Source organism: Pelodiscus sinensis, unplaced genomic scaffold (assembly GCF_049634645.1).
Source record: "Pelodiscus sinensis isolate JC-2024 unplaced genomic scaffold, ASM4963464v1 ctg117, whole genome shotgun sequence".
Taxonomy (NCBI): Eukaryota; Metazoa; Chordata; order Testudines; family Trionychidae; genus Pelodiscus; species Pelodiscus sinensis.
In genome coordinates this window covers 188,914-208,211 of record NW_027465911.1, presented here as the reverse complement: position 1 = coordinate 208,211, position 19,298 = coordinate 188,914, and the positions used below count along the sequence as shown (strand labels likewise).

The following is a 19,298-nucleotide window of genomic DNA, read 5'->3' as shown; positions in this document are numbered from 1 at the left end:
ATGCAACCTAATACGCCATTAGCCTTCTTGGCTACAAGGGCCCCTGTTGACTCATCTCCAGCTTCTCATCCACTGGAACCCCCAGGTCCTTTTCTGCAGAACTACTACTTAGCCAGTCGGTCCCCAGCCTGTAACAATGCTTGGGATTCTTCCATCCCAAGGGCAGGACTCTACACTTGTCCTTGTTGAACCTCATCAGATTTCTTGTGGCCCAATCCTCCAATTTGTCTAAGTCACTCTGGACCCTATCTCTGCCCTCAAGCGTATCTACCTCTCCTCCTAGCTTAGTGTCATCTGCAAACTTGCTGAGGGTGCAATCCATCCCCTCAGCCAGGTCATTAATAAAGGTATTGTACAAAACCGGTCCTAGAACCGAACCTTGAGGCACTCCGCTAGAAACCGACCGCCATCCTGACATCGAGCCGTTGATCACAACCCGCTGGGCCCGGCCTTCTAGCCAGCTTTCTATCCATCTTACCGTCCATTTATCCAATCCACTTTCCCTTAACTTGCTGGCAAGAATATTGTGGGAGACCGTGTCATAAGCTTTGCTAAAGTCAAGGTATATCACATCCACTGACTTTCCCATGTCCACCGAGCCAGTTACCTCATCATAGAAGCTAATCAGATTGGTCAGGCACGACTTGCCCTTGGTGAATCCAGGCTTCTTTAAAATACTGCCAGCTGTCCTGGACTCCTTTCCCCTTCATGTTAACATCCCAGGGGATTCTGCTCATCAGGTCTCTGAGGGAGTCAAAATCTGCTTTTCTAAAGTCCAAGGTGTGTATTTTACTACTCTCTTTCCTTCCTTTGGTCAGGATCCTGACATCTACCATCTCATGATCACTGCTTCCCAGGTTGTCACCCACCTCTGCTTCCCCTATTAGTTCCTCCCTGTTTGTGAGCAGAAGGTCAAGCTGTGCACGGCCCCTGGTCGGTTCCTTCAGCACTTGTACCAAGAAGTTATCCCCAACATTCTCCAAAAACTTCCTGGATTGCCTGTGTACTGCCGTATTGGTTTCCCAGCAGATGTCAGGGTGATTAAAGTCCCCCACGAGAACCAGGGCCTGCGATCTGGAAGCTTCGCTCAGTTGTCCGAAGAAAGCCTCATCTACCTCATCCACCTGGTTCGGTGGCCTGTAGCAAACACCAACCACAACATCACTGCTGTTGTTTGCACCTTTAAACTTAACCCATAGACTCTCAACAGGTTTTTCTTCCTCTTTATACTGGAGTTCAGGGCAATCGTAGTGCTCTCTTACATATAGTGCAACTCCTCCTCCTTTTCTCCCCTGCCTGTTCTTCCTGAACAATCTATACCCTTCCATGACAGCGCTCCAGTCATGTGAGTCATCCCACCAAGTCTCTGTTATCCCAATTAAATCATATTTCTTGGTCTGGGCCAGGGCCTCCAGTTCTCCCTGTTTGTTGCCCAGGCTTCTCGCATTAGTGTACAAACACTTCAGGTAACCAGTTGATCGTCCTATCTTCTCCATTCGAAACATGGGTCCTCCTTTCTTGCCCCTTCCTCTCTGCATTTCTTCCCGGTATCTGACTTTCCCACTCCCCTCAGGGTTTTGGTCACCGTCCCCTGACGAACCTAGTTTAAAGCGTCCTCACTAGGTTCGCAAGCCTGCCCGCGAAGATGCTCCTTCCTCTCTTCGTTAGGTGGATCCCATCTCTTCCTAACAATCCTTGCGCCCGGAACAGAGTCCCATGGTCGGAGAAACCAAAGCCCTCTCTGCGACACCACCTGCGCAACCACGCATTGACGTCCTCAATTCGACGATCCCTGCCCAGTCCTTTCCCTTCAACAGGGAGGATGGACGAGAACACCACTTGCGCTCCAAATTCTTGGATCCTTCTTCTTAGCGCTACATAATCCGCAGTAACACGCTCAAGATCATTCTTGGCTGTATCATTCGTTCCTACATGGAGAAGCAGGAAGGGGTAGCGATCTGAAGGTTTGATCAGCTTGCTAAGCCTCTCAGTGACATCCCGAATGCGAGCTCCCGGTAAGCAGCACACCTCTCAAGATTCCAGGTCCAGACGGCAGAGGGATGGCTCAGTCCCTCTTAGAAGGGAGTCCCCGACCACCACCACCCGTCGTTTCCTTTTGGGGGTGGTGGCCGTGGAACCCCCATCCCTAGGACTACGCATCCCATGCCTTCCAGTAGACGGTGTTCCCTTCTGGTTTCTTCCTTGTGAGGTCCCTTCCAGAGCTTTCAGCACTGCAGAGCCTGTGGAGAGAGCTTGAAAGCGATTACTTACCTCTATAGCATCGGGGGATTCCCGTGTTGGCCTATTTCCCCTTCTAGAAGTTACATGCTGCCAGTTCTCTTCTTGGTCACGTTCTGCCCTCTCTGGCTCCTCTGCCTGCCGTGCTTGAAGGATTAAACGCTGCCTTCTATCGAGGAGTCTTCATCCTCTCTGATCGAGCGTAGGGTCGACACTTGGGCCTCCAGTCCTCTAATTTTCTCTTCTAAAATGGCGACCAGCTTGCACTTAGTGCAGATGAAATCCGTGAGGAAGACAAACATGGCACACGCTGTGCAGGTAACAACAGCGGACCCATCACCATCCATCGCTGCTGTCCTGTTCACAGGCTCCTTGGTCGCTTGCCCACTGCCTTATAAAGCCCTTGGTCCACATGGTGCAGATGGTCCACGTGGTGTGGATGGGCCATACGCTGCAGATGGTCCATGTGGCGCAGATAGTTCACGTAGCGCAGATGGGCCATATGCTGCGGATGGTCCATGTGGCGCAGATAGTTCACGTGGCACAGATGGGCCATATGCTGCGGATGGTCCACGTGGCGCAGATAGTTCACGTGGCACAGATGGGCCATACGCTGCAGATGGTCCATGTGGCGCAGATAGTTCACGTGGCACAGATGGGCCATACGCTGCGGATGGTCCATGTGGCGCAGATAGTTCACGTGGCGCAGATGGGCCATACGCTGCAGATGGTCTATGTGGCGCAGATAGTTCACGTGGCGCAGATGGGCCATACGCTGCGGATGGTCCATGTGGCGCAGATAGTTCACGTGGCACAGATGGGCCATATGCTGCGGATGGTCCATGTGGCGCAGATAGTTCACGTGGCACAGATGGGCCATATGCTGCAGATGGTCCATGTGGCGCAGATAGTTCACGTGGCACAGATGGGCCATACGCTGCAGATGGTCTATGTGGCGCAGATAGTTCACGTGGCACAGATGGGCCATACGCTGCAGATGGTCTATGTGGCGCAGATAGTTCACGTGGCGCAGATGGGCCATACGCTGCGGATGGTCCATGTGGCGCAGATAGTTCACGTGGCACAGATGGGCCATACGCTGCAGATGGTCTATGTGGCGCAGATAGTTCACGTGGCACAGATGGGCCATACACTGCAGATGGTCTATGTGGCGCAGATGGTCCATGTGGCACGGATGGGCCTTTCCTGAGGGGCAGGGCTAATGTGCCCAGCTGGAGACTTGCACGTCAGCCTAGTTGTCTCTCTCCTCTCTGGCAATTGGCATGCAGCTCCCCAGCCAAGATGTGGGGGACACGTTGTTGCAGGCCAACCCTACACTACCACCCTAGTTCGAACTAGCGGGGTAATGTAGGCAACCAGAGTTGCAAATGAAGCCCGGGGTTTGAATTTCCCGGGCTTCATTTGCATGTTGCCGGGCGCCGCCATTTTTAAATGTCCGCTAGTGCGGACTCGGTGCTGTGCGGCTACACGCGGCAGGACTAGCTAGTCCGGACTAGGCTTCCTATTCCGAACTACCGTTACTCCTCGTGAATAGGAACTAGGGTGGTAGTGTAGACATACCCACACTGTGCTGGCTTGAGCCCAGAGCCTGGCTGAAGGGGGCTGTGACAAATGGGCACTGGGGCACTGCTGAGAGCATCAATTCAGGGGAAGCTCTAAGGCACCAAACACGTCCGCTCACCACACTGGCCAGCATCACTTGAGCAGCCGGGATCTGAGGGGAGTCGGTCAGAAGGTTTATAACCTCTTCCCTGTGTAAGGTGGGGCTGGGGGGCACAGGGAGCACTGGGGTGTCTGAGGGGAGGTGGGGGATGGGTTAGAACCTCTCCCCTGTGTAAGGTGGGGCTGGGGGGCACAGGGAGCACTGGGGTGTCTGAGGGGAGGTGGGGGGATGCGTTGGGTACCACTGGAGTACATATTTATAATTTCACACCCAGACATTATCCAGGTATATGAAGAGCATATACAGAATTAGTAGAACATGAGCCTTCATTTGACACCTCACATGGCTCCCTTTGTACCACTTTTGGGGCAAACGCCCCCCCCCCCCCCCATGGGTGCAGCAGTGACCTGGCTGCTTCCCTAAAATCCAGTAACGTGACACCCCCAATGCAAAATTGATGCAGGAAGTGATGCCAGTAACATCACTGAGGGCATCACAGGCCTCCCCATGTTTTGGCTCTGTGTCATCACCTGTCCTAATCCAATGTTAGATACCACAGTACAGAGCTGGATGAGTGTGTGAGAACCCAGTTTGCCTAAAATAGGCTTCATTACTGCAAGGTCCGACATAGCGACAGCCACGTCCTTGCATTGGCTTAGGATCCCAAGGGAAAACTTGGTAAAACCCAGAGCTAATTGGATCTGCCTTTGTAGCACGATCCCCATGTGTGTCATGTGCCTTTGCCCAGAGCTAAAGAAAATCATAAATCTATTCATGCCAGCTTCGGCAACTCTCTGAATGCCAATTAATATTGTGTTAATGCAGGCATTCTCATCCCAGATAGTGTAGGCCTTTTTGCACTTAGCCACGAAAACAAAATGGTGATGTGCCTCAGTTTCCCTTTTCACACAGCACCTTCTGGCTGGAACCTTCTTTGTCCTGTAAGAAGTTCCAAGGCCAGTTACAAGCATTAACCATGAACTAGCAACATCCCGTCTGCCGTTTGGAACACCTCCTGGCAGATCACATGGCTTCTCCAGAACAGTTTGCACACTGAACATCTTTCCGTTGGGGAGTAACAACAGCACGTTGGCTGCAGAAGTGAAAAACAATTCCAGCCCGGGGCACGCTGACAGCACTTTCCTTCCCGCCACGTCTTTGGCTCCACACCATCAGCATTTTGATCCTGCAGGTGCAAATTGCAAGTCGTCTTTGCCCAATCAAGCTCTGCCCCTCCCCTCCCCAGTCCTGTGGGCTCAACACCTGACCTGGCAGAGATAGGGCTGGCTGGGTGTATCTCCCTGTTTCACACTAGCCATAGAATTCTCCCCTCCCCCCACTCAGCAGCCCAGACCCCCTTCTGATCCCCTGCTTCCAGCTTCAGTCGCTGCTTCCTCATGGAACCAGCTATCAAACTCCCCAACTGATTACGAGTGGCCAGAGACGGGAGCGTAACCGCCATCTCCTGCATCCTAGGGAGAGTGACCACACAGCTGTTCTGCTCTGCACACTTAGCTACCCAGCCCTTCTCCTGGATCTGAGACACTAACTCCCCACTCTCCTCCTTCACCTGGGAACAATCCTGTCCCACACACACTGACTTCCCAGCAAGCTGGTCACACACAGTCACTGGGTCATCAGCCTGCTCCAATTCTCTGGCTGTTCCTGCCTCCTCTGGAACAACCCTCAGTCCCTCTGAGACCTCTCCACCACCATCCACACTGGGTTTCCCTAAACCCAAGTCAGTGGAGTCACTGTTAAAAGAACGATTCTGTCCGTCAGGCACTGACACAAGTGCCTCACACGACAAACTGCTGCCCTTTACAGGCAGAGCTTTCTCCTGGATGCCTCCTCCAAGCCAGGCACTGCCCCCTCTCTGTCACAGCGAACTGCTTGCTACAAGCACTGCCAGGACTCTCCTCCCTCTGAGCTTCCTCAAGCAACAGTTCACCCTTCCCTGGCTCCACAGCAGCATCACCCTGCTGAGCCACAACCAACTCCTCCTGTGACTCTTCCACTCCCTGGGTCATCTCTGGCCCCTCCGGTGGATTCACAGACAATCCCCTCTCAGGCACAGACAGACTCACAAGAGACAGGGACAGAGACATCTTCACTCCCTGTGCAGCTCTCCAGATGGCTGTAAACTCCCACACAGTCATTAGGCACCAATGTTAACAGGCCCTCATTCCCTCCTTGTGCCTGGGCTAAGGGGTCACCCTGGTCCCGCAGAGTCGCTCCCCCCTCTTCCAGCAACACAGCAGCACCAGGCAAAAACTCAGTTCCACAGCTGTCTGATCTCTGGGGTTCTGGCAAAACACTGCCTGGATCTACCCGAGTCACAGCATCCTCCTCCCCAGCAGACACAAACCCAGGCCCTCCCCTTCCTGGGCCGTAGCCGTATCCAGATCTAACTCGGGGGCAACAGCCCTGCTCTCGTCCATCACAGGCTGTGGGGCACCTTCCTCAGACAAAGGAAGAAACTCTTCCCCACACACAGCCAGACAACCAGAGACAGCTTCTCCTTTGTCCCCATACTTCTGGCTAGTCTCAGGCACGCAGCTAGCAGCTGAGACAGCTTCCTTCACTGCCCCACTGCTACTTCCACCAGCCAAACCGCCAGCTTGCACACACTGTGCTTCTTCACACAAATCACTTTCAGTTTGTGCAGGTTCAATTCCACAAACCTCACCAGCCACCAGCTCCTCACCCTTCAGAACTTTCTCTTTTTTCTTAGCTAAAACTCCGCTCTGGCCAGCCACTCCAGACTGCCCCAGAGAAACCTTTCCCCGATTTCTGGGCTTTTCCCACCCTGGTTTCGATTTCAGCCTCGCCTTTGAGGCATTAGACATGCCCTCACTTAGTGCTCACTGCCCCCCTGCACAGAGCCACAACTATCCGCCACAGGCAAACATTTGGTGACACTTTCCCCTTGGTTACAGCAAGACTGACCAGCCCCAGAAAACTTCCCAGAGTCACCCGTACCCCCCTCACAGCCCCCATACATGCTTTGGGGCTGGGCTACAACATTAGCTGGGTTAAAAGCATTCGCCAGGTCATCGTCACACCACACGGTCACACATCGACCTTTCCGGAGGGGACAATCCCTTTTGTGCTTCTATTCTCTTAGGCTGAAGTCCAAATCCGGCAGCTTTTTCCTCGGCTTGTCTGATTTCTCTCTACAACTTTGCCATTTTCTCTGCATGTTCTCGCTGTGGCCTCTGCTCTCTTTCAGCGGCTTCTCGGTCTTTTTCAGCCATTTCCCTGGCTAGCTTCTGCTCTCTCTGTTCTGCTAGCAGACGAAACTCCTCCCGTTCTCGTTTATATCTCACTTGCAGTCTCCTCACTGGACCCTGCACTCTGATTTCTTCTGCAGCATTTCTGGCAATTAACAAGGATGCCGGCTCTGGATAAGACGCTTCCTCACTAAAGGCCTTGCCTCTGTTCCAGCACAAGGCTTCCAGAGCCTCTCTGTCCAGACTCTCATACTGTAGCCGACTCATTGCAGTGGCTCTTTACCCAACCAAACTCTCAACACCAAAAATCAAATGTAGACAGTGTGGGGTCCTGATCCAAAGCTCAAATGACCAAGATCTGTGGATCCTGCCGACTACGCCACTGTGACGGACCGGGCCGGGTCTGGGCTCAGCTGAGGGCGTCCGCTCAGGGCGAATTGCTCAAATTTGGGGCTCTCTATTGCTCCCAGACTGGAGACCTTCCCAAATAGGCAACAAACCAGTCCCACAGAGCGCTTCAGCTGCCTGCTCGGCCAGGTAGAAGCCTCATGAGCAAAACCCTTCCAACACCCCAGCACTATCCGTGCCCCAGATGGCCCCGGGCCTCATGCACAGGTGAGGGGTCTTAGAGCCCAATCTCACCTTCCCCGAACGGGTTCTTCCAGTTCCGAGAAACCAGCCACAGATCCCAGGTCATAGAATCATAGAACCATAGGGCTGGAAGAGACCTCAGGAGTCATCAAGTCCAGCCCCCTGCTCTAGGCAGGACCAATCTGAACTAAATCAACCCAGCCAGGGCTTTGTCAAGCCGAGACTTAAACACCCCTAGGGATGGAGACTCCACTACTTCCCTAGGGAACCCATTCCAGTGCTTCACTACCCTCCTAGGGAAATAGTTTTTCCTAATATCCAACCTGGACCTCTCCCACCACAACTTGAGACCATTGATCTGTCACCACTGAGAACAGCCTCTCTCCAGCCTCTTTGGAACCCCCTTCAAGAAGTTGAAGGCTGCTCTCAAATCCCCCCTCACTCTTCGCTTCTGCAGACTAAACCAGACCCAACTCCCTCAGCCTCTCCTCATAAGTCATATGCTCCAGCCCCCTAATCATTTTGGTCGCCCTCCACTGGCCCCTCTCCAATGCGTCCACATCCTTCCTGTAGTGGGGGGCCCAGAACTGGACACAATACTCCAGATGTGGCCTCACCAGAGCCGAATAAAGGGGAATAATCACTTCTCTGGATCTGCTGGCAATGCTGCTCCTCATGTACCCCAATATCCCATTAGCCTTCTTGGCTACAGGGACACACTGTTGACTCAATTTACACTCTGGACCTTACCCACAAATCACGCTGGGCCAATCCTTTAGAATCTAACACCTAAAGGTTTATTACTACAAGAAAGAAAAGCCTGAGAGTGAGGTTGTTAAAGGATAGGACGTTACATGCACCGAATCTCCCAGTTCTCGCTGCAGGCTCTCGCAGAGATGTTATAGCTGCTGGCTTAAAAGTCCTTGGTGCACATCCTATGCCAGGATGGGTCCACAGTTCTTCCCGGCTCCTCAGTCCCTTCACTGCTGCCTCTGGGATGAAGAGCTGAGCTGAGCACCAAGGTGGAGTCAGCCACATGACATCTTTATATCCCCTCCTGGCTTCTTCCAAGCTGACTAGAGTCACACGGCCAGGGGCCAGGTGTGTCTTTGGCTTCCCGAGGTCCATTGTTCCCTGGAGCGTTGCTCATTAGCATGTCCATGGGCAAACATTCCCTGCCCATTGCTCTGCCTCAGACAGAGAATCTTTCAGCATCAACACAGAGTCCATGTTCATAACTCCACACCCAGACATTATACCGGTATATGAAGATGTGACGGACCGGGCCGTGTCTGGGCACAGCTGAGGGCGTCCGCTCAGGGCGAACTGCTCAAATCCGGGGCTACTTACAGCCTCCGATTGGTGACCTCTCCACACAGGCCACACACCAGTCTCACAGAGCGCTTCAGCAACCTGCCTGAAGCCTCCCGAGCAAAACCCCTCTGACATCCCAGCAATATCCGTGCCCCAGATGGCCCCGGGCCTCATACACAGGTGGGGGGGAGGGTCCTAGCACCCAATCCCACCTACCCCGAACAAGTTCTGTCCGGTTCCAAGAAACCAGCCACAGATCCCTGGTCAATTTACCCTCTGGATCTTACCCACAAATCACGCTGGGCCAATCCTTTAGAATCTATATCTAAAGGTTTATTATTACAAGAAAGAAAAGCCTGAGAGTAAGGTTATTAAAGTACAGTACGTACATGCACCGAATCTCCCAGTTCTCAATGCAGGCTCTAGCAGAGATGTTACAGCTGCTGGTTTAAAAGTTCTTATTGCACATCCTACGATCAGGATGGGTTCACAGGTCTTCCGGGCTCTTCAATCCCTGCAGTGCTGCCTCTGGGATGAAGTGCTGAGCTGAGAACCAAATGGCATCGACCACGTGGCCTCTTTATACCCCTTTCCTGGCCTCTTCTGGTATGCAGCAGGTCACCTGGTCCTCAGCCTCTCTCTGCTGGCCGCTCTTAGGTGTCCGCCCTCATGCTTTATGTGTGTCTTTGGGCCATCAAGTGCCATTGTTCCACAGGGCTTCACTACTCAGCCTGTCCATAGCAATACTTAACCACATTCACAGAAATATTCAGCTTCCACACAGATTACAGATTCCTACCTACACACATAGACATTATATACTCACATAAACAGTGTACACAGGATCAGAAAACAACAAGCTCCCATTCAATACCCCACATGGCCCCCCTTTTATACCAATTTCTGGGACCAACACCCCCACCTAGGGGTGCAGCAGCGATCTGGCTGCTTCCCTCCATTTTGGTAATGTGACAGAAGAGCATGTAAAGAATCAGTAGAAAGTAGCTTCTATTTGACACCTCACATGGCCCCTTTGTACCCACTTTTGGGGAAACCCCCCCATGGGTGCAGCAGTGATCTGGCTGCCCCCCTACAATCCAGTAAAGTGACAGTAGCCCCTAGGTATCAGCCCCCATTCTTGGGGTGTGTCCTTGGCCTGTGGAGGGCTGTTGTTCCACGGAGACTTGCTCATTAGCAGGTCCATGGGCTGAGCTTCTTCGCCCATTGCTCAGCCACATAGAGAGAAACATTCAGTATCCACACAGAATACAGGCTTATAAGGTCACACACAGACCATATACAATCTCAGGAATAGCATCTATAGAATCAGTAGAAGATAAGCTTTCATTTGACACCTCGCACGGACCCCTTTGGGCCAACTTTTGGGGCAAGCACCCGCCCTCCCACGAGTGCAGCAGTGATCTGGCTATCCAGTAACGTGACACCTCCCAGGCTCTACTCTCCATGGAATGTCTCTGGACGGGCCACGCAGCCCCACCAGCCCTTCCCGGCCAGGCTGTCTGCTCTGGGGTCACTTCAGGAGCTGCCAGTGACAGATGGACACGGCCCGTGGTCGGACTCTCCAGTTCAAATGTGGCACCTGCACACAAATAGTCCAACCGGAACCAGCGAGCCCCGAGCTTTACAGATGCCTCCGTGGGCTTCTGTACCAGTTTGTGCCAACAGAGAGCCGTGGTCTGTGCGCCCCGCTCACGCCCTGGTAGCGTCACATGCTCCAGGCAGGCAGGCCGGGCTGGTCCCAGTGACGCTGTCAGGGCTCCCTTGAGACAAGCGGCCCTGGGTGTGCATTGGCCCCGGGCCTGCCGGTGTCACAGTGTCCTGTGGGCCGTGCCTGGCCTGGCTGGGACATGGGGCTGTTGGTGCCCACGGGGCGTGCCGTGCATGCTGGCTCATGGCAGCTCCTTCCTGCCCCACAGGCCTGTGCTGCTGCCCCATGCTGAAGCTCTTTGCGTCTGCCAGCAGGGACGGGTCGGTGAAGATCTGGACCGCCCAGAACCAGCTGCTCCGGTGAGAGGCCAATGCTCCTGCCGAGCCGGGCCGCTGGCCCCGCCCCACAGCCCGCCCCTGGTGCGGCTGCTGCGGACTTGCGTGGGTCTCATGGCCCCGGCGAAGGGGTTGGCACGCCCCCACCGCCGCCCAGCGTGAAGCCAGCTCCCGGGCTCCAGGGAGCTGAGCCGGCTCAGCCCACGGCAAACGCCCCTGCACCCTCCGCCCCCCAGTGACCAGTCAGCACGAGCGCTGGAGCCACCAGGCCTGGTGTGGGGCTGCCATGGCAACGGTGCCCGGGGCCCTTTCCACTGCCTCTGGCACCGCCTCCCACGGGCAGCCACGGGCTGCCTGGCCACGCCGGGGCCTGGCAACTCGCTCAGCCTGGGGCTGACGGGCCCTGCCTCCCCAGGCCCAGCTCCGGCCATTTGCACAGCTGCCCCTGCTCCTCCTCCTGGCCCGCCACTCCACCTGCCCCACGCCCCCACAACCTCCTGGGCTGCCCCCCAGCTCGGTATCATCAATCTCAAGGACGGGCCTGGGGACAGGAAGCCACAGAGAGACTCAGGAGCCCCAGCTCCACCCTGTACATTAGCCACAACCACCCCCACCTTTGAAGGGCAGATCCCAGCAGGCAGCGTCCCCTTCACAGCCCCCCTGGCAGGTCGATGGCAGCGTTTGCTCTGCCAGTGGGGTCCTGGGCTGAGAACTTGGCGTGGCTGCCGAGGGGGCCCTGCCACGGGGCCCTGGGCTGAGCACATGGCACGGCTGCCGAGGGGGCCCTGCCACGGGGCCCTGGGCTGAGCACATGGCACGGCTGCCGAGGGGGCCCTGCCACGGGGCCCTGGGCTGAGAACTTGGCACAGCTGCCGAGGGGGCCCTGCCACGGGGCCCTAGGCTGAGAACTTGGCACAGCTGCCGAGGGGGCTCTGCCACGGGGCCCTGGGCTGAGCACATGGCACGGCTGCCGAGGGGGCCCTGCCACGGGGCCCTGGGCTGAGAACTTGGCACAGCTGCCGAGGGGGCCCTGCCACGGGGCCCTGGGCTGAGCACATGGCACGGCTGCCACGGGTCCCTGCCACGGGGCCCTGGGCTGAGCACATGGCACGGCTGCCACGGGTCCCTGCCACGAGGCCCTGGGCTGAGAACTTGGCATGGCTGCCGAGGGGGCCTGCCACGGGGCCCTGAGCTGAGCACTTGGCATGGCTGCTGGGGGGGGCCTGCCACGGGGCCCTGGGCTGAGAACTTGGCATGGCTGCCACGGGGCCCTGCCACGGGGCCCTGGGCTGAGCACTTGGCATGGCTTCTGGGGGGGGCCTGCCACGGGGCCCTGGGCTGAGCACTTGGCGTGGCTGCCACGGGTCCCTGCCACGGAGCCTCTCTCCTCAGGCACCTCAAGCTCAACACCATCCCGGAGAGCCTGGCCTTTGCCAATGAGTGCGGGGACCTGCTGCTGGGCGTGGAGCAGCACCTGTACCACATCCACCACAGCAAGTACCTGCCCAGGCCCTATCTCACCAAGGTACGGGCATGCGCGGGGTGTGGGCGTACGGGCCAGGCCAGACCCGCCAGCACTGGGCACTGCTCGGACACAGTCTGCTGGGAGAGGTGGGGCCGGAGTCCCTGGGAGCTCCCCCTATAGCCAGCACCCTGCCCCTCCCCCCACAGCGCCCCCTGCTGGGAGAGGTGGGGCCGGAGTCCCTGGGAGCTCCCCCATAGCCAGCACCCTGCCCCTCCCCCCACAGCGCCCCCTGCTGGGAGAGGTGGGGCCGGAGTCCCTGGGAGCTCCCCCATAGCCAGCACCCTGCCCCTCCCCCCACAGCGCCCCCTGCTGGGAGAGGTGGGGCCGGAGTCCCTGGGAGCTCCCCCTATAGCCAGCACCCTGCCCCTCCCCGTACAGCGCCCCCTGCTGGGAGAGGTGGGGCCGGAGTCCCTGGGAGCTCCCCCATAGCCAGCGCCCTGCCCCTCCCCCCACAGCGCCCCCTGCTGGGAGAGGTGGGGTCGGAGTCCCTGGGAGCTCCCCCATAGCCAGCACCCTGCCCCTCTCCCCACAGCGCCCCCTGCTGGGAGAGGTGGGGCCGGAGTCCCTGGGAGCTCCCCCATAGCCAGCACCCTGCCCCTCCCCCCACAGCGCCCCCTGCTGGGAGAGGTGGGGTCGGAGTCCTTGGGAGCTCCCCCTATAGCCAGCACCCTGCCCCTCTCCCCACAGCGCCCCCTGCTGGGAGAGGTGGGGTCGGAGTCCCTGGGAGCTCCCCCATAGCCAGCACCCTGCCCCTCCCCCCACAGCGCCCCCTGCTGGGAGAGGTGGGGTCGGAGTCCTTGGGAGCTCCCCCATAGCCAGCACCCTGCCCCTCCCCCCACAGCGCCCCCTGCTGGGAGAGGTGGGGTCGGAGTCCCTGGGAGCTCCCCCATAGCCAGCACCCTGCCCCTCCCCCCACAGCGCCCCCTGCTGGGAGAGGTGGGGTCGGAGTCCCTGGGAGCTCCCCCATAGCCAGCACCCTGCCCCTCCCCCCACAGTGCCCCCTGCTGGGAGAGGTGGGGTCGGAGTCCCTGGGAGCTCCCCCATAGCCAGCACCCTGCCCCTCCCCCCACAGCGCCCCCTGCTGGGAGAGGTGGGGTCGGAGTCCTTGGGAGCTCCCCCATAGCCAGCACCCTGCCCCTCCCCCCACAGCGCCCCCTGCTGGGAGAGGTGGGGTCGGAGTCCTTGGGAGCTCCCCCATAGCCAGCACCCTGCCCCTCCCCCCACAGCGCCCCCTGCTGGGAGAGGTGGGGTCGGAGTCCCTGGGAGCTCCCCCATAGCCAGCACCCTGCCCCTCCCCCCACAGCGCCCCCTGCTGGGAGAGGTGGGGTCGGAGTCCCTGGGAGCTCCCCCATAGCCAGCACCCTGCCCCTCCCCCCACAGTGCCCCCTGCTGGGAGAGGTGGGGTCGGAGTCCCTGGGAGCTCCCCCATAGCCAGCACCCTGCCCCTCCCCCCACAGCGCCCCCTGCTGGGAGAGGCGTGGCCCGAGGTGCTGAGACGCTGAGCAGGGGCTGCCGGGGCCGGTTCTCTTCCAGCCAGGCCACGGTGGGTGGCTGTGCCGGACTCAGGCCTCTCTCCCCTGCAGCTGCTCTGCCTTAGCGTCCGGGAGCCCCTGCAGGACCCTCCCCTGCCCACCAGCGAGAGCTCCCTGCGGCCCCTCAGCAAGGACGCCAGACAGCGGCTGCACCTGGAGCCTCGCTCCCTCTCCATCAGGTGAGCCCAGCCGGGGGGCTGCCCCATGGCCGGGCCGGGGCCCCCGAGCACCTGCCAGCCCAGGCAGCAGCACGTACCCAGCCCCACCCTGCCATGGCCGGAGCACCTTCCCCTGCTGTGCCCCCGGGCGGGGTCTGCAGGCTCCATCCCTCGTCCCAGCGCCCGCGGGGCAGAGGGAGTCTCTGCTGGATGCCTCTCTGCCTGGGAGCAGTGTGGGGGGTGGGCACCAGAGCAGAGGGCGGGACCCAAAGGGAACTGCAGCCACTTCCCCCCCCTCCCCACACACGCACACGGGGGACACACGGATTGCTGACAGACGGGCGGACACGCAGGCAGGACCCCCGACCTGCGTGACCCTCGCTGGGGAGGCCCCGGTGGTCCTGAATCTCGGCTGCGGCAGGACAAGCTGGGTCCGCGTTGCCAGGGGAGGGGCCGCCCAGCACCTGCTGCCCTGGGGGCGCTCCGGCCAGGGAGGGGCCACGTGGGGCACGGGCTGGTCTCAGACCTCGCAGGGCACCGGGCTGGTCTCTGGCTTGGTGGGGGGCGAGGGCCACGCCTGAGGGGAGCTGCTGCCCTGGGGGCGCTCCGGCCAGGGAGGGGCCACGTGGGGCACGGGCTGGTCTCAGACCCCGCAGGGCACCGGGCTGGTCTCTGGCTTCGTGGGGGGCGAGGGCCAAGCCTGAGGGGAGCTGCTGCCCTGGGGGCGCTCCGGCCAGGGAGGGGCCACGTGGGGCACGGGCTGGTCTCAGACCCCGCAGGGCACCGGGCTGGTCTCTGGCTTCGTGGGGGGCGAGGGCCACGCCTGAGGGGAGCTGCTGCCCTGGGGGCGCTCCGGCCAGGGAGGGGCCACGTGGGGCACGGGCTGGTCTCAGACCCCGCAGGGCACCGGGCTGGTCTCTGGCTTCGTGGGGGGCGAGGGCCACGCCTGAGGGGAGCTGCTGCCCCAGCCGCAGGGGCCACGGCCAGTGGAGGGGCACTGACCGGCGTGTCCCGACAGGTCGCCTGCGCCCCTGCTGCGCCGCAAGCCCCAGGAGGACGAGGACTGGTCCTGGGCACTCGAGGAGAAGGAAGAGGTGAGGCCTGGTGGCGGGGGGCAAGCTGCAGGCGCTGCCTCCCCCAGTGCGGGCCCGGAGCGCCCGAGGGAGGGGCCATAGCCCCGTCCCGCTGGCCCAGCAGTGGAGCTTCCACCCTGCGGGGATGAGGTGGGAGGGGTGCGAAAGGGAGACGGACCCTGCTAGCCAGTGGGGACGCAGACGCCCCCCCCCCCCGCTCCTCCCCTGCTGCTCAAACCGGCCTCTCCCTGCCACCCTTTGGGCTGGCGCATGAAATCCAGGCTCCAGCCTGCGGCCTGGTCTCGGACGGGGCCAAGGGCTGGCCCCATGCCTCTGGCTCAGCCCGCCAGCCCCTGCGCAGCCCCATCTGCTGCTCGCTTGGCGGGCTGTGCCGTGTGGGGACAGCCTGAGCCCTGCCCCTCGCGGGCTCCCCAGCCTGCAGTGAGCGCGGCCTGTCCACATTGCAGGCGTGTGCCCAGCTGGCGGCGAGGGACCAGGACCTGCTCCTTCTGCAGCAGGGGAAGCTCGCGGCCACCAGGAGGCCCCCGCTGAACAAGAAGCTGCAGGACGAGGCCTTTGAGTGCTACATGCACCTTGTCTACAGGCAGCAGCCGAAGGTCCAGGTCAGCGCGCCCGCTAACACGCTCCGTCCTTGGGCCATGCCAGGCGAATGCGCCCCCCTCCCAGGCGGGTGGAATTCTCCTTGGGCGGGTTGAAATGTGCGACCCCATTCCTGGGGCAGTGTGTGAGTGGATGTGCACCCCCAATACAAACCAACCACACACACCATTTCAAGCAGGCCATAGGTGTGGAAGAAAATTCATTACAACAAGGGCTAATGTGATGGACCGGGCCAGGTGTGGGCACAGCTGAGGGCGTCCGCTCAGGGCGAATTGCTCAAATTCAGGGCTCTCTACAGCCCCCAGACTGGAGACCTTCCCAAACAGGCCACAAACCAGTCCCACGGAGCGCTTCAGCTGCCTGCCTGGCCAGCCAGAAGCCTCAGGAGCAAAACCCCCCTGACACCCCAGCAATATCCATGCCTCAGATGGCCCCGGGCCTGCCCACAAGTGTGGGGTTTTAGGACCAATCTCACCTTCCCCGAACAAGTTCTGTCCAGTCCCAAGAAACCAGCCACGGATCCCGGCCAATTTACTCTCTGGATCTTACCCACAAACCACGCTGAGCCAATCCTTTAGCATCTAACAACTAAAGGTTTATTACTACCAGAAAGAAAAGTGCAAGAGTAAGGTTGTTAGAATCATAGAATAATAGGACTGGAAGGGACCTCGAGAGGTCATCGAGTCCAGCCCCCCGCCCTCAAGGCAGGACCAAGCTCCGTCTACACCATCCCTGACAGATGTCTATCTAACCTGTTCTTAAATATCTCCAGAGAGGGAGATTCCACCACCTCCCTTGGCAATTTATTCCAATATTTGACCACCCTGACAGTTAGGAATTTTTTCCTAATGTCCAATCTAAACCTCCCCTGCTGCACTTTAAGCCCATTACTCCTTGTCCTGTCCTCAGAAACCAAGAGGAACAAATTTTCTCCTTCCTCCTTGTGACACCCTTTTAGATATTTGAAAACCGCTATCATGTCCCCCCTTAATCTTCTTTTTTCCAAACTAAACAAGCCCAGTTCATGAAGCCTGGCTTCATAGGTCATGTTCTCTAAACCTTTCATCATTCTTGTCGCTCTTCTCTGGACCCTTTCCAATTTCTCCACATCTTTCTTGAAATGTGGCGCCCAGAACTGGACACAGTACTCCAGCTGAGGCCTAACTAGTGCAGAGTAGAGCGGCAGAATGACTTCACGAGTTTTGCTTACAACACACCTGTTGATACAACCTAGAATCATATTTGCTTTTTTTGCAACAGCATCACACTGTTGACTCATATTCAACTTGTGGTCCACTATGACCCCTAGATCCCTTTCCGCCATGCTCCCTCCTAGACAGTCGCTTCCCATCTTGTATGTATGGAACTGATTGTTCCTTCCTAAGTGGAGCACTTTGCATTTCTCTTTATTAAACCTCATCCTGTTTACCTCTGACCATTTCTCTAACTTGCTAAGGTCATTTTGAATTATGTCCCTATCCTCCAAAGAAGTTGCAACCCCACCCAGTTTGGTATCATCTGCAAACTTAATAAGCGTACTCTCTATCCCAATATCTACATCATTGATGAAGATATTGAACAGTACGGGTCCCAAACCAGACCCTTGCGAAACTCCACTTGTTATCCCTTTCCAACAGGATTTAGCACCGTTAACAACAGCTCTCTGACTACGGTTATCCAGCCAATTATGCACCCACCTTATCGTGGCCCTATCTAAGTTATATTTGCCTAGTTTATCAATAAGAATATCATGCGAGACCGTATCAAATGCCTTACTAAAGTCTAAGTATATGACATCCACCGCTTCTCCCTTATCCACAAGGCTCGTTATCTTATCAAAGAAAGCTATCAGATTAGTTTGGCATGACTTGTTCTTCACAAACCCATGCTGGCTATTCCCTATCACTTTATTACCTTCCAAGTGTTTGCATATGATTTCCTTAATTACCTGCTCCATTATCTTCCCTGGGACAGACGTTAAACTGACCGGTCTGTAGTTTCCTGGGTTGTTCTTATTCCCCTTTTTATAGATGGGCACAATATTTGCCCTTTTCCAGTCTTCTGGAATCTCCCCTGTCTGCCATGATTTTTCAAAGATCATAGCTAAAGGCTCAGATACCTCTTCTATCAGCTCCTTGAGTATCCTGGGATGCATTTCATCAGGACCTGGTGACTTGCTGACATCTAACTTTCCTAAGTGATTTTTAACTTGTTCTTTGTGTATCCTATCTTCTAAACTTACCCTCTCTCTGCTTGTATTCACTACGTTAGGCACACCTCCAGACTTCTCGGTGAAGACCGAAACAAAGAAGTCATTGAGCATCTCCGCCATTTCCAAGTTTCCTGTTACTGCTTCTCCCTCCTCGCTAAGCAGTGGGCCTACCCTGTCCTTGGTCTTCCTCTTGCTTTTAATGTATTTATAAAAGGTCTTCTTGTTTCCCTTTATGCCTGTAGCTAGTTTGATCTCATTTTGTGCCTTTGCCTTTCTAATCTTGCCCCTGCATTCCCGTGTTGCTTGCCTATATTCATCCTTTGTTAGTTGTCCTAGTTTCCATTTTTTATAGGACTCCTTTTTTATTTTGAGATCGTGCAAGATCTCCTTGTTAAGCCAAGCTGGTCTTTTGCCATATTTTCTATCTTTCCTACACAGCGGAATTGTTTGCTTTTGGGCCCTTAACAACGTCCCTTTGAAATACTTCCAACTCTCCTCAGTTGTTTTTCCCTTCAGTCTTGCTTCCCATGGGACCTTACCTACAAGTTCTCTGAGCTTATCAAAATCTGCCTTCCTGAAATCCATTACCTCAATTGTGCTGGTATCCTACATTACATGCATCGAATCTCCCAGTTCTCGATGCAGGCTCTAGCAGAGATGTTATAGCTGCTGGCTTAAAAGTCTTGAAGCACATCCCACGTCAGGATGGGTCCACAGTACTTTCCGGCTCCTCGATCCCTGCACTCGTGCCTCTGGGATGAAGGGCTGAGCTGAGCACCAAGGTGGAGTTGGCCTCATGGCATATTTCTATCCGCTCCTGGCTTCTTCCAAGCTGGCGAGAGTCACATGGACAGTGGCCAGTTGTGTCTTTGGCCTCCAGAGGCCCATTGTTCCCTGGAGCATTCCATGGGCAAACATTCCCAGCCCATTGCTCTGCCTCAGACAGAGAATCTTTCAGCATCAACACAGAGTCCATATTTATAGCTCCATACCCAGACATTATACAGGTATATGAAGGGCATATACAGAATCTGTAGATAATAAGCTTTTGTTTGACACCTCACATGGCCCCCTTTGTATCAATTTTTGGGGCAAACGCCCCCCCCCATGCAT

General features: G+C 57.1%; 1 protein-coding gene across 1 annotated transcript in view; it reads left to right on the top strand.

Moving 5' to 3' along the window:
• The window catches only part of WDR97 (WD repeat domain 97), a 76,574-nt gene that overhangs the window by 18,392 nt on the left and 38,884 nt on the right, over positions 1-19,298 (top strand). The window contains exons 7-11 of the mRNA XM_075916594.1: positions 10,998-11,088; positions 12,457-12,589; positions 14,173-14,300; positions 15,298-15,373; positions 15,820-15,975. Coding sequence (XP_075772709.1) covers positions 10,998-11,088; positions 12,457-12,589; positions 14,173-14,300; positions 15,298-15,373; positions 15,820-15,975 — 584 coding nt within the window. The remainder of the gene's footprint in view (positions 1-10,997; positions 11,089-12,456; positions 12,590-14,172; positions 14,301-15,297; positions 15,374-15,819; positions 15,976-19,298) is intronic.